Genomic DNA, 15506 nt, shown 5'->3' with positions numbered 1-15506 from the left:
AAGCCTCCTTGTGATCTTTTGTAATCCCTTCTTCCCCACTACCCCTGGTCCCCAGGCAGCCACTGTGCTTGCTTTCTTTCACTGTATTTCTTTTTTTTTTTTTTTTTTTGAGATGGAGTCACGCTCTGTCACCCAGGCTGGAGTGCAGTGGTGCGATCTTGGCTCACTGCAAGCTCTGCCTCCCGGGTTCATGCCATTCTCCTACCTCAGCCTCCTGAATAGCTGGGACTATAGGCGCCCACCACCACGCCCAGCTAATTTTTTTTTTTATTTATTTTTAGTAGAAACAGGATTTCGCCATGTTAGCCAGGATGGTCTCAATCTCCTGTTCTTGTGATCCGCCTGCCTTGGCCTCTCAAAGTGCTGGGATTACAGGCATGAGCCCCTGCGCCCCACCTGTATTTCTAATACTGTATATAAATGGATGGTATGTTTTCTCTTTGTCTTTTTGGGGGGGCTGGGGTCAGCCTTCTTTCACTCACCATAATTATTTTGGAAATTATCAGTTAGTTAATTACTTTTTATTGCTAAGTACTATTTCATTAAGATACACAACAACTTGTTTATTCAGCATAAAGCTGCTATGAGTCTTTGTGTAGGCATATACTTTCTTTTCTCTTGGATTATTCCTGTTTTACAGATAATGAAACAGGTGTACTTTGAAATAATTTAACCAAGGTCTTAGAGCATGTTAGTGGCAGAGCTGGAATGCATACTTGCTGGGATTACAGACATGAGCCACTGCACCTGGCCCATTTTTTGTTCTTCATCGCTTGTCAGCAACTGCATTGGGCCAAATGTGGTGGCTCAATTGTGGAGGCAGGAGGATTGCTTGAGACCAGCCTGGGCAACATAGTGAGACCCCTGTCTACCCCAAAAAATTGTGAATTCATGTTTTCTCTGTTTTTTGTTTTTGTTTTTCTTTTTTTTTTGCCGTGATAGGACCTATCGTATGATAGTTACGAGGATGAGTAATACATATAGAGCACTTTAGAACAGTGTCACATAATTACCATTCAGTAAATCATAGCTACTATTATTTTGGGATCTCCCATTATGAGATTAGAACCTAAGAATATTATTTTAGGGCATGAGCAGAGGAGGCAGTTAGCAAAAGACATTGCAAAGCCATTCTTTGGAGACTTAGAATGAGAGTCAGGAGAGATCAGTATCCCAGAATCCAATAGAAGATAGTTTTGAGAATTAGGTATTCCCTTTTAAAGGAAGCTAATAGTTAGAAATTGTATATGTTTAACCAAAATGTCTCTGTTACCTGATGTTGTAATTAGGAATATCTTTATGTGTAACATTCTTAAAATTTAATATAAATTTACTAGAATTTAGATATTTTTCAGTGTTTGCTAAAACTAGTAGTTCTCTTTGAGGCAAAACCCACTTGCTGACCATTGATTTTTGTTTACTTTAGCTGGGAAATAAGTCAGCAAATGAACTGTGGCTCATATTCTGTTTCATTGTAATTAAAGTTGATCTCTAAGGAAGGATGTCAACTGTTTATTCTGAATTTCAAATAGGCGCCCTCCTCATCCATGCCTGACCTTGGTCCTAAGTTCCAAGCCGTGACTAACTCTGCCATGCTGATTGGGTCTCTTAACTGTGTCCCTTTGTGTGTATGCTTCAAGCCACCAATTTTCAAACTTTTTGACAGAGATACATTGTGGCTGGGTGTACATATACATGTATATGTATATGTGAGTGTATGTGTAACAAACAATATTTTCCTAAAATATATTTTACATAAGACCTTTGCCCTCCTAAATTTATCCTGTTCCTCCATCTGTTCTCCGTCTTCCACATACTTTCTCTTATTCTATTCCTTGACCTTGTGGATTTATATATTTTCCCTCTTATCATTTTAGTCTTTTTTTTTGAGATAGAATCTCCCTCTGTCATCCAGGCTGGAGTGCAGTGGCATGGTCTCAGCTCACTACAACGTCTGCCTCCCGGGTTCAAGTGATTCTTTTGCCTCAGCCTTCCAAATAGCTGAGGTTACAAGCATGCGCCACCACACCTGGCTAATTTTTGTATTTTTAGCAGAGACAGGGTTTCACCATGTTGGCCAGGCTGGTCTCAAACTCCTGGCCTCTAGTGATCCGCCAGCCTCAGCCTCCTAAGATGCTGGGATTACAGGCATGAGCTACCACACCCGGCCCTATTTTAATTTTTAGGTAGCTTTTAGAAATAAAGAGTAACAGATTTGGTTACTCCCAACACTATGGGAGGCCGAGGCAAGTGACTCATTTGAGCCCAGGAGTTTGCGACCAGCCTGAGCATCATAGTGAAATCTCATCTCTACAAAAAATATAAAATTAGCTGGGCACGGTGGCACGTGCACCTGAAGTCCTAGGTATTTGGGGGACTGAGGCAGGAGGATCGCTTGAGCCCAGGAGGTCAAGGCTGCAGTGAGCCCTGTTCACACCACTGTACTCCAGCCTGGAGACAGCAAGATCCTGTCTCAAAAAAGAAGAGAGAAAAAGAAACAGTAATAATTCACACTTGTTTTTATTTATTTTTTTTATTTATTTATTTATTTTTTTTTTTTTGAGACGGAGTCTCGCTCTGTCGCCCAGGCTGGAGTGCAGTGGCGCGATCTCGGCTCACTGCAAGCTCCGCCTCCCGGGTTCACGCCATTCTCCTGCCTCAGCCTCCCGAGTAGCTGGGACTACAGGCGCCCACAACCGCGCCCGGCTAATTTTTTGTATTTTTAGTAGAAACGGGGTTTCACCGTGGTCTCGATCTCCTGACCTTGTGATCCGCCCGCCTCGGCCTCCCAAAGTGCTGGGATTACAGGCGTGAGCCACCGCGCCCGGCCCACACTTGTTTTTAAAAAGAGCCTTCCTGGCCTGCGTGGTGGCTCACACCTGTAATCCCAGCACTTTGGGAGGCCGAGGCAGACAGATCACGAGGTCAGGAGATTGAGATCATCCTGGCTAACACGGTGAAACCTCGTCTCTACTAAAAATACAAAAAATTAGCCAGGCGTGATGGCAGGCGCCTGTAGTCCCAGCTACTTGGGAGGCTGAGGCAGGAGAATGGCGTGAACCCGGAAGGTGGAGCTTGCAGTGAGCTGAGATTGCGCCACTGCACTCCAGCCTGGGTGACAGAGCGAGACTCCATCTCAAAAAAAAAAAAGCCTTCCCTGAAAGATGCTCTTTGGAACAGTAAGTCCTCTAGTGTGGCCTTCAAGATTAATCTATAAAAGACTTCTGTTGTACCTGTGAAACTCAAGAATAGTGCAGAAATGGTAATGTTTCTAATTTAAAGTTGTTTGATTTTTAGACCTTTTAAATAGAACCTCTCTGAGATAAAACTCTTCTACATGCTAACATGCCAGGACGAAAGAAGCCATGTAGCTCAAGGTTAAGAAATTTGAGATATCCAGAGTAATTTAAGAAGGCGTTAGCATGAAAAAGCCCATTACTCATAACTTATGATACACTGAAATTCAAAACATTGTCCTCAGCTTTAATGCTTTGCCTCCAGTTGTTACTAAAAAGTACAGTGATTTTTTTTAAATCTCTCTAGTTCAGATAAATATATTCAGATTCTTATTGCAGCATGAAAATTCCTATTCTGTAATTGAATATTAGTTTTGGAAATTTTCTTCAATCTGCTTAAGCTTCTACTTTTTGTTTTGTTTTGTTTTGTTTTGTTTTTTGAGACGGAGTCTCGCTCTGTCACCCAGGCTGGAGTACAGTGGCGCAATCTTGGCTCACTGCAAGCTCCGCCTCCCGGGTTTACGCCATTCTCCTGCCTCAGCCTCCCGAGTAGCTGGGACTACAGGCGCCTGCCACCTCGCCCGGCTAGTTTTTTGTACTTTTTAGTAGAGACGGGGTTTCACCGTGTTCGCCAGGATGGTCTCGATCTCCTGACCTTGTGATCCGCCCGTCTCAGCCTCCCAAAGTGCTAGGATTACAGGCTTGAGCCACTGCACCCGGCCTTGTTTTGTTTTAAGACGATGTTTTGCTCTTGTTGCCCAGGCTGGAGTGCAATGGCATGATCGTGGGTCACCACGACCTCCGCCTCCTGGGTTCAAGTGATTCTCCTGCCTCAGCCTCCTAAGTAGCTGGGATTACAGGCATGCACCACCACGCCTGGCTAATTTTGTATTTTTAGTAGAGACACAGTTTCTCCATGTTGGTCAGGCTGGTCTCGAACTCCCGACCTCAGGTGATCCGCCTACCTCGGCCTTCCAGAGTGCTGGGATTACAGCCGTGAACCACCACACCCGGCCTGCTATTTTTCTTTATTTGAATGATCTTCATGTTTTGCTTTCATTCCAGGAAATCCATGGTGTACAACACCCTCTGTTCTTTAATGTTTTAATTCCTTCATCTTCCAGAATCTCTTATACCCAATTATCCTCCCTCTTTCTGTATGATCTCCCCATTTAAATTTTTTTTAACATTCTTTTGTTTGTTTGTTTGTTTTTAAGACGGAGTCTTCCTCTGTCGCCCAGGCTGGAGTGCAGTGGTGCGATCTCACTGCAAGCTCTGCCTCCCGAGTTCACATGGGTTCTCCTGTCTCAGCCTCCTGAGTAGCTGGAACTACAGGCGCCCACCACCACGCCTGGCTGGTTTTTCTGTATTTTTAGTAGAGACGGGGTTTCGTCGTGTTAGCCAGGATGGTCTCGATCTCCTGACCTCATGATCTGCCTGCCTCAGCCTCCCAAAGTGCTGGGATTAACAGGCATGAGCCACTACGCCTGGTCAATTTTTTTTTAACGTTCTAGATTCCATTTTCATTTATGTATTTCAAACTTCTATACTTTTCGGCATGACTGTATCTACCCCACAGAATGACCTGGCTCCTTGATTTTAAATTATCCTTTTCCTGAGTCCTGTCCTGGGTCCTGCCCGGACTCTGATTGTACCAGCCCCCACCAGTTGTTAAAGCAATCAATAGTTTATTTCCAAATGAGGAACAGGGTCCTTGCCTCACTATTTCTGGGCTTACTAATGATCTGTTGCCCAGGGCTAAAAGTAGCCACAGCTGCTTGTTTATTGGTGACATTATTTTTAGGTTTGCATGCACACATATGCCTAAATCTAATCCAGCCCAGAAGCTCAAATCCAGTAATCAAAAGGAGGTGTTAAATATCTGAAGGGACAATTAAACATTGTACATGTTCACAGTATCTTTTTATGTCACCACAATACTGGTTTCTAAGCCTGTTTTCAAAACTACTCTCTTATCCTGTGCTATTAAAAAATTCTTTCCTGACAGTCTACTTAGTAAGATCAAGTCTCTGAAATTACAAGACAATGGCAATAGAATTTTCCTTACTTAAAGTAGTACATAGCCAATGATTGCTGTGAAATCCTACTTTTCCTACTGACATTATAAAAAAGAAGTTATATGTTTCTAGGAATTAAAAAGGTATATTTCCTTAATGGTTAGTACCACACTAGGGGTTGGGGAAGCTGTGTACTCTGGCTGTTACTGTGACAGTTATTTTTGGTCTGGGCACTGACAAAACCAAAACAGGCCAGAGGCATATCAATCTACTCTGCAAAGCAGAGACCCCAAATTTCATAACTGTGTTTTTTGGTAACGTAATGAAGTTATTCCTTACCTTATAAATTAGGATGTCAAATTTCTCATGTTGCGTTTTATTTTAAGAATACCTGGATTTCTTCAGAGATACATAATTTGTCTATACCCAGAACACCATGAACTTAAATTATGATTCTCTTCATTCAAGAATTTTTTTCCCCCCCGAAAGTAGGCAGGCTGACACCTGCCCGGTCAGAGCTCACACCCATAGGGATAGGAACAAACAAGTACATAAATATATAATCACAAATTGAGATAAATGCTAGCAAGGTGAATAGGGTAAAGTGATAGAGAATGGGGTAAGGACGAGGGAGGAAGTGATCTAGATTGAATGATCAGGGAAGTCCTCTCTGAAGAGGTAATGTTTAAGATGAGAAGTGAAATACAAACAGTAAGCAACCAAAGTCACTTAGTCGATAAATGTTTATTGAGTATCTATTTGCCAGGTGTTGGTGGTAGGAATATAAGCATAAATCGGACAGATAGGAGCCCTGCCTGCAAAAGCTTACATTTTAGTGGGGTAAGTCTAGATCTTACTATACTTTGTACCATGTTGCCCAGGCTGGACACCCCCTCCCATTTCAAAGAGTCCTAATTAATTCACTATATTTTTCTTGTATAAAAGCACTACATAGCAGTCACAACTGGAGCCTGGGTCTTCTTCATGGACTCTGGTATGGGTCTTACAAGATGGTCAGTGAATTCCTGATAGGGAGACTCATTGAATATATTGTCTTTCTTGAGGTGTTGGGGATGAGACAGCTGTAGGTCTTGAAGTTAGTATTAAAGGTGACCTTGGCAAAGGTGCCTAGGGTAGCAATGCAGCTCCTGGCGGAGGTATAGCAGTCATTGATATGGGCCATTAACAGCAGTTTCTTGGGCACAGGGGCGGACAGTGCCTCTAGGGACTGGGATGAGGCCACCAGCACAGAGCTGCAGTGGTTACCTTGCAAGGGACTGTGGGTCTTACTGATCTTGTTCCCCAAGTAGCTTCACAGCACATGGGAAATGGAGAGGTTGGCCAGTGTATGGTGGCCCTGCAGATGGCAGGGGCTACTTCCTTGGAACACCTAACACACAGACTGACGTGACTCTTGTCCCTGGCTGTAACAAATCCCTTGAACCTGATCCACTGGCCAGCACAGGTCTCTTTTTGCATGGGCATAATCTTCAAAACCTCATCTTTGAGGACATCCTTAGGAGAAAGTGAACAATCTCAGACTCCTTGATGGGTGGGGAGAAGAGAGAGATTTCCTCCAGGAACTTGATTGTCATGTCTTTGATCAGGTGGCCCATCTTGGTGACAGGGAACTATTCCTTGTCCTTGTCCTTGCCTCCTTGAGCTCCTAGGCCTCAGCAGCAACCCTGGCCCAGTCACCACTCCTGAAGCCTCCCAGTCCAGGACCGCTAGCGCCTTCAGGCCCTCCCATAGTAGTGGCAGGATCTGCCATTTGGTATTTTCTCTGAGAAGGCTTAATCTCTTTTCTTGCTCTGCTTTTTGTTTCCTTGACACTTATAATCCTCTGACATTCCATAATGTTTTATTTATGTGTTGTCTATCTTCAATAGAATATAAACTTTGTTAAGGCGGGAATTTTTATTTCATTTACAGCTTTATCTCTTGTGCCTGGAATAATGTCTAGTGTGTAGTACTTGCTTAATAATACTGTTAGGATGAAAGAATGGAATATTACTTTCAAGGGCAGATCCATATACTTTGAGATGAAATGAGCAAGTGACAGGGCTGTGATCTTCTCTTCTCTTTTTCTTTTTCTTTTTCTTTTTCTTTTTCTTTTTCTTTTCATTTTTGAGATGGAGTCTCGCTCTGTCGCCCAGGCTGGAGTGCAGTGGCGCTATCTCGGCTCACTTGCAAGCTCTGCCTCCCGAGTTCACGCCATTCTCCTACCTCAGCCTCCCGAGTAGCTGGGACTACAGGTGCCTGTCACCACACCCGGCTAATTTTTTGTAATTTTAGTAGAGAGGGTGTTTCACCGTGTTAACCAGCATGGTCTCAATCTCCTGACCTTGTGATCCCCCCACCTCGGCCTCCCAAAGTGCTGGGATTACAGGCGTGAGCCACTGTGCCCGGCCAGGCTGTGATTTTCTTAAGATTAAAAAGTCCAAGTCTTTGACTTAGCTAAAAACCATTTTATTTTACTTACATAGAAATAAGGCTACAGGCAAAGCCAGGGTTTTCCTTGAGAAGCAGCTTTGAGTGCTGTTTAAGCACAGATAAATATTAACTTGAGAGCTCTTAATACCATAGAGCATCTATCTGCAAAGGTAGTCTTGACTTAGAGCATTATTAGGACATCTTTAAAACAGAATGAAATTTTGAGTCTCATGGTGACATTATTGCAGCTTTGCATATTTTTATGGAAAATATTTCTTATTGTTAGTTATCCCTCCTTATTGTTTATAAGTGAAAACAATGACAACAACTACTAAGGTCCAAGGAAGTTAAGTACATTCAAGGTCACTAAGCTGGGAGGGGTAGAACCCAAGGATAAACTTAAGCCTGACCCCAAACCCATGTTCTGTGTATATTCTTGCATAAAGCCCAACCTATGGTTGGCAGTTAATATTTGGGTTGATAGATAAAGGAATAGATGGCAGATATGTGAACATGCTAAGTGCATTTAAGATATGAAAAGATTGAGAATCCAGTCATATGCAGGGAGTGGGAACAGATCTTGCAGAAGCTCTTAGTAAGAACAAACTTATGAATGTAAAAATGGTTTTTAGTGGTTAGGGAAAAGAGTACCTCAAAATGATAGGGGCTGGAGAAAGGTTTAAACTACTGTAAGGCTTTGTAATCTCCAGTATAAAGAGTTTGGAATTGATTCTGGTTATAATGGGTTTTTATTGGAAGTTTTCTGTTTTTACTTTTATTTTTTTGGAAAGCCTAGTCATGTTTTCAGTTTGTTTTGTAATGACTTTTTTGATAATTCACATACCGTACAATATACCCATTTAAAACAATTTAATAGTTTTTAGTATATTCACAAATTTGTACACCCATCGTTAACATTTTAGAACATTTTTATCTCCCCTACAAAGAAACCTCATGCCTGTCACTCTTTATCCTCCTAACCCCCTGGCCAGGAAAACCACTAATCAACTTTGTATAAAATTTATTTGTCTGGACTTTTCAAATAGATGGGAATCATATAATATATGGTCTTTTGTGACTAGTTTCTTTCACTTAGCATGAGGTTATCAGGGTCTGTCTGTGTTGTACATGAATCAGTACTTCATTCTTTTTTACGGCTGAAGAGTACTCCATTGTATGGATATACCACATTTTATTTATCCGTTCATTAGTAATGGGCCTTTCAGTTGTTTCTACTTTTTGGCTATTATGAATAATGTTGCTGTTAATTTGCGTCTACGTTTTTGTGTGGACATACAAGTTTTCATTTCTTTTGGTTATATACCTACAATTGTTGGATCATATGGTAACTCCATGTTGAACATTTTGAGGAACTACCTATTTTCTAACATGGCTGCATCATTTTACATTGTCACCAACAGGGTATGAGGGTCCCAATTTCTCTACATCCTCACTAATGTGTATTATTGTCTTTTGGGGCATAGCCATCCTGTGGTGGTGGGGATCTAGGTTGGTATCTCATTGTGGTTTTTATTTGTATTTTGCTAATGACTAAGGATGTTGAGCATCTTAAGTGTTTATTGTCCATTTGTGTATCTTCTTTGGATAAATGCCTGTTTAGATCTTTTGCTCGTTTTTAAGTTTGGTCATTTGTCCTTTTATTGTTAAGTTGTAAGTTCTTTGTATATTCTGCATACACAAGTACCATATCAGATACACAGTTTGCAAATAGTTTCTTCCATCCTGTGGGTTGTCTTTTCACCTTGTAATGTTCACTGAAATACAAGTTTTTAATTTTCATGTCCCATTTACCTGTTTTTTCTTGTTTCTGCTTTGGTGACATGTTTAAGAAACAGTTGTCAAATCCAAGATTTGAAGATGACTCCTATGTTTTCTTCTAAGAGTTTTTATCGTTCAGCTCTTACATTTAGGTCTTGATCTGATTTTAGGTAATTTTTTTTTCTTTTTTTTTGAGATGCAGTCTCGCTCTGTCGCCCAGGCTGGAGTGCAGTGGTGCCATCTCGGCTCACTGCAAGCTCCGCCTCCCGGGTTCATGCCATTCTGCTGCCTCAGCCTCCCGAGTAGCTGGGACTACAGGTGCCCGCCACCACGCCTGGCTAATTTTTTGTATTTTTAGTAGAGACTGGGTTTCACTGTGTTAGCCACGATGGTCTCAATCTCCTGATCTCGTGATCTACCTGCCTCAGCCTCCGAAAGTGCTGGGATTATAGGCATGAGCCATCGCGCCCAGCCGTTTGGGGGTAATTTTTATATATGGTTTGGGGTAGAGGTCCAACTTCCTTCTTTTGCATGGATATATTCAGTTGTTCCAGCACCATTTGTTGGAAAGCCTGTTGTTTTCCCAATGAAGATATTAGAAGTTTTAAGCAGAATAATATGATCAAACATACGTTTAAAGAAGATCACTCTGGCTGGTGTGTGGAGAACGGCAGTTCATCCTTTCTGAATCTTAGAATGCCAACAAAAGGTACTGTGAACAAGCAGCCAGTGACTTAGAATGAAGACCAGAAACTTATCCAAAGAGTCATGAGAATAAAGCGTTACAAGAAGAGAATGCAGTTGGCTGGAGACGCAGTGGCTCACACCTGTAATCCCAGTGCTTTGGGAGGCCGAGGCAGGAGGATCACCTGAGGTCAGGAGTTTGAAACCAACCTGGCCAACATGGTGAAACCCCATCTCTACTAAAAATATTAAAATTAGCTGGGCATGGTGTAATCCCAGCTACTTGGGAGGCTGAGGCAGGAGAATCACTTGAACCCAGGAGGCGGAGGATGCAGTATGCTGAGATCGTGCCACTGCCCTCTGTGAGACTGTCTCAGGAAAAAAAAAAAAAGAAAAAAGAGAATGCAGTCAACTGTGTAGAATCCTGCTTAGTGATTAAGATGCAGTCATACAGTGCATAATGGTATTTTAGTCGATGACTGCATACACAGTGGTTGTCCTAACAATATTATAATATCGCATTTTTACTGTACCTCTTCTATGTTTAGCCATATTTAGATACACAAATACTTACTGTGTTACAGTTGTCGACTCTATTCAGTATAGTCACATACTCTACAGGTTTGTAGCCTGGGAGCAATACCATATAGTGCAGGTATGTTGTAGGCTATATTCATTTAGGTTTGTATAAGTACACTCTATGATGTGTGCACAATGATGACATAGTCTAATGATGGAATTCTCAGAACGTATCCCTGTCATTAAGAGGTCGATGATATATAAAAAGGAAATAGCTATTGGATTTGGCATCCAGGTTATTGGAGACCTTCTGAAAAGGAGTTTTGGTACAGTAATCAGTAATAGCTATCCTATTAGAATCAGTTAAGGACTGAAAGTGGGAAAACAGCAACTAGAGAAAACTCTTTAAAGAAATTTGCTGGGAAAATTTTTATGTAAATATGGACAAGCTTATCCTAGTATTTATATGGGAAGGCTAGGATAGCTAAAACAATTTTGACAAAGTAAAATAAGTGGGAAGAATCAATCTACCTGGTTTTAAAACTATTTAGCCACAGTAATCCAAGATAGTATGGTAATGGAGGAGGCCTAGACACATAGGAGATAGCAACAGAATAAAGAACCCAGACACAGATTGAACTATGGTGTGGCCTGCAGATTTTTGACAAAGGTACAAAAGCAGTTTAATGGAGGAAGGTTATTACTTCGACATTTCCAGCAGGTGGTGCTACAGCAATAGGACATTCATGAAAATATCCTATTTGAAATTAACTCAAAATGTACTATTGGTTTAATAAAACAATAAGGTGGCCAGGCACAGTGGCTCACGCCTGTAACCCCAGCACTTTGGGAGGCTGAGGTGGGTGGATCACCTGAGGTCAGGAGTTTGAGATCAACCTGGCCAACATGGTGAAACCCCATCTCTACTAAAAATACCAAAATTGTCCAGTGTGGTGGTGCACACCTATAGTCCCAGCTCTTTGGGAGGCTGAGGCAGGAGAATCTCTTGAACCCGAAAGGCAGAGGTTGCAATGAGCTGAGATCGCACCACTGCACTCCAGCCTGGTTGACAGAGCAAGACTCTGTCTCAAAAAAAGAAAAAAACCCATAAGGCTTTTAGAAGAAAATATGGGAGAAAATCTTTGGAACGTAAGACTAGGTGAAGAGGCTGGGTGCGTTGGCTCATGCCTGTAACCCCAGCACTTTGGGAGGCTGAGGTGGGCAGATCATCTGAGGCCAGGAGTTCAAGACCAGCCTGGCCAACATGGCGAAACCCCGTCTCTACTAAAAATATAAAAATTAGCTGGACGTGGTGGCACATGCCTGTAATCTCAGCTATTTCAGAGGCTGAGGTAGGAGAATCTCTTGAACCTCGGAGGCAGAGGTTGCAGTGAGCTGAGATCATGCCACTACACTCCAGCCTGGGCAACAGAGTGACACCCTGTTTCAAAAAAAAAAAACAAGACTAGGTGAAGAATTCTTAGAGATAACACTAAACACATGATCTGTAAAAGAAAAAAAATCAGTAATTTTTTTTTTTTTTTTTTTTTTGAGACGGAGTCTCGCTCTGTCGCCCAGGCTGGAGTGCAGTGGCGCGATCTCGGCTCACTGCAAGCTCCGCCTCCCGGGTTCACGCCATTCTCCTGCCTCAGCCTCCCGAGTAGCTGGGACTACAGGCGCCCACAACCGTGCCCGGCTAATTTTTTGTATTTTTAGTAGAGACGGGGTTTCACCGTGGTCTCGATCTCCTGACCTTGTGATCCGCCCGCCTCGGCCTCCCAAAGTGCTGGGATTACAGGCGTGAGCCACCGCGCCCGGCCAAAAAAATCAGTAAATTAATTAGACTTTCACAAAATTAAAAGCTTCCTCTCTACAAAATACCCTGTCAAGGGACTGAAAAGACTAGCTACAGACTTGGAGAAAATATTTACAAGCCAGTGTATCTGATAAAGGACTTCTATCTAAAAAGAACTTTAAAAAGTCAACAGTAAAAAGACAAAAAACTGACAATCCAGGCCAGGCGCAGTGGCTCACTCCTGTAATCCCAGCACTTTGGGAGGCCAAGGAGGGCTGATCACCTGAGGTCAGGAGTTCGACACAAGCCTGGCCAACATGGTGAAACCCCATCTCTGCTAAAAATACAACAATTGGCTGGACGTGGTGGTGGGCGCCTGTAATCCCAGCTGAAGCAGGAGAATCACTTGAACCCAGGAGGCAGAGGTTGCAGTGAGCCAAGACTGCGCCATTGCATTCCAGCCTGGGCAGCAAGATCAAAACTCCATCTCAAAAAAAAAAAAAAACCCCAAAACAAAAAACAAACAATCCAATTAGACAATGGACCCAAAAAAAAAAAAAAAAACAAACCATAAACAGACATTTCACCGAAGAGCATGTGTTAATGGCAAATAAACACATGAAAAAATGTTCACCATCTTAGCCACAGGGAAACACAAATTAATGTGATGATGAAATAATGCTATATGCCCTCTTAGAACTACAGAAATAAAAAATAGTGACAGCATCAAATGCTGGTGAGGATACAGAGAAACTGGATCTTTTATATGTTGCTAGTGCAAATGTCAAGTGATAGAGCCACTCTGGAAAAAGTTGGCCAGTTTCTTACACACTTACCATATTACCCATAAATAACATTCCTGGGCATTTATTTCAAAGAAATGAAAAGTTATGTCCACATAGAAACCTATAAATGAATATTTTTAGAACTTTGTTATAGCCAAAAACTGGAAACAACCCTGAATGTCCTTCCATGGGTGAATGATTAAACAAATTGTGGTACATACATTCCGTAGAATGCTACTCAGCAATGGAATGGGACAGACCAGGATTACGTGCAAAAACTTGGAGAGGACCTCAAGAGCATTATGGTGAAAGAAGTGTCAAATGCAAGTTTCAAAAGGTAGCATACTACATGATTCCACTTACATAACATTCTGGAAATGAAAAAAATATAAACATAGAAAACAGATTATTGATCAGAGTTTAGGGACTATGGAGAGTAAAGAGGTGATGTAATAGTTCTTTATCTTGTTTGTTGTGGTAGTTACACAAATCTGTACATGTAATAAATTGTAGAGAACTACTGTATATACACACATACACAAATAAGTGCATGTGAAAAAAAAACCTGAAATATTAATAAGGTCTGTAGATTGTATCCAGTGTCTATTTTCTGGTTTTGCTATTATGCTGCAGTTATATAAGATGTTATCATTAGGAAAAGCTGGGTGAAAGGCACCCAGGACCTCTCTGCACAGTTTTGTAACTTCCTGTAAGGCTATAATTATTTCAAAATAAAAGTTTTAAAAATATTAACTCAAAAGAGGAACAGGGATAGTTGGAGAGATGTAAGGTTGAGATTGGGGTTTTTGCTTTATTTATTTTTTTGAGACAGTCTCGCTGTGTCACCCAAGCTGGAGTGCAGTGGCACTATCTCGCCTCACTGCAACCTGCACCCCCTGGGTTCATGCAGGTCTCTTACCTCAGCCTCCCGAGTAGGCGGGATTACAGCCACCATGCCTGGCTAATTTTTGTATTTTTAGTACAGATGGAGTTTTACCTTGTTGGCCAGGCTGGTCTTGAACTCCTGACCTTAAGTGATCTATCCGCCTCAGCCTCCCAGAGTGCTGGGGTTACAGGTGTGAGCCACTGCGCCTGACCTTATTTTTGCTTTTGAAAAAAAAGATACTAAAACATGTTCGTACGCTGATGAGATGATCATAAAAGAGCAAAATGATGATACAAATGAGAGGGCATAGTTACAGGGGCAAAATATATCTTACACCTTTGGCTTTAAGCATTAAATAATGGAAAATACTACTATTTACATTTCTATCTTATTTATAAGTGAGGTTATCTTTACAACTTTTGGTTAATGATTCTAAATGTAAATGTGACTACACTATGGTATAGTTCTCTAATGTTCTAAAAATCCTAACTGCTTTTGTGTTACATTATGGAACTAAATTATTAAACAAAATGGAAAGAGTTTTTCTGGTGTTTGCTAGTGCTTATTCAATAACCTTGAGTTTTATGTGTCACTTCCTACTGTTTTGCCTTTTAGATTTTCATCCAGTATGAGTAGGTTATTAATTCCCTTCAACTAAAAAGTTTTTATATATACTTAGGAAAAACTATTTTATTCTTGTTTTGTCCTTTATGTGAAATGTAGTAATACCAAAATGCTTAATAGAAATTGTTGGCTGTTTATTTCAGGGATACAGCAGGCCAGGAGCGATTTCACACCATCACAACCTCCTACTACAGAGGCGCAATGGGTATCATGCTAGTATATGACATCACCAATGGTAAAAGTTTTGAAAACATCAGCAAATGGCTTAGAAACATAGATGAGGTAAGACCTAGAAATTGTATAAACCCTTCATGAACACACATTTGTGTGCTTGGTTAAGAAGAATAAATATTCCAATTGATCTTCAAGATACAATGTACTGTTGAAGTAATTATTACTGAAGTATTTCTATTTTCTAAAAGTTAATGTTGGCCGGGCATGGCGGCTTCATGCCTGTAATCCCAGAACTTTGGGAGGCTGAGACGGGAGGATCACCTGAAGTCAGGAGCTCAAGACCAGCCTGGCCAACATGGTAAAACCCTGTCACTACTAAAAATTACAAAAATTAGCTGAGCATGGTGGCGCGTGCCTGTCGTCCCAGCTACTCGAGAAGCCAAGGCAGAAGAACCTCTTGAACCTGGGAGGTAGACGTTACAATGAACCAAGATCGCGCCACTGCACTCCAGCCTGGGCAACAGGCTTTTTTTTGAGACTCTGTCTCAAAAAAAAAAAAAAAAAAAGTTAATG

At 41.5% G+C, this 15506-nt stretch overlaps 1 protein-coding gene and 1 long non-coding RNA gene across 3 annotated transcripts in view; both read left to right on the top strand.

The window, feature by feature from the left end:
* Window positions 1-15506, top strand: part of RAB10 (RAB10, member RAS oncogene family) — a 107264-nt gene that overhangs the window by 65071 nt on the left and 26687 nt on the right. For both annotated transcript variants that reach the window (XM_015111864.3, XM_077959991.1), the window contains one exon: window positions 14903-15041. In XM_015111864.3, coding sequence (XP_014967350.1) covers window positions 14903-15041 — 139 coding nt within the window. The remainder of the gene's footprint in view (window positions 1-14902; window positions 15042-15506) is intronic.
* Window positions 81-13032, top strand: LOC144333866 (uncharacterized). Its single transcript, XR_013402962.1, has 3 exons — window positions 81-1370; window positions 5005-7582; window positions 12718-13032. It is a non-coding gene; the product is annotated as an uncharacterized LOC144333866 (long non-coding RNA).

This window comes from Macaca mulatta, chromosome 13 (assembly GCF_049350105.2).
Source record: "Macaca mulatta isolate MMU2019108-1 chromosome 13, T2T-MMU8v2.0, whole genome shotgun sequence".
NCBI lineage: Eukaryota > Metazoa > Chordata > Mammalia > Primates > Cercopithecidae > Macaca > Macaca mulatta.
The sequence above is the reverse complement of the archived record's forward strand: the minus strand, read 5'-3'. Positions and strand labels throughout refer to the sequence as shown.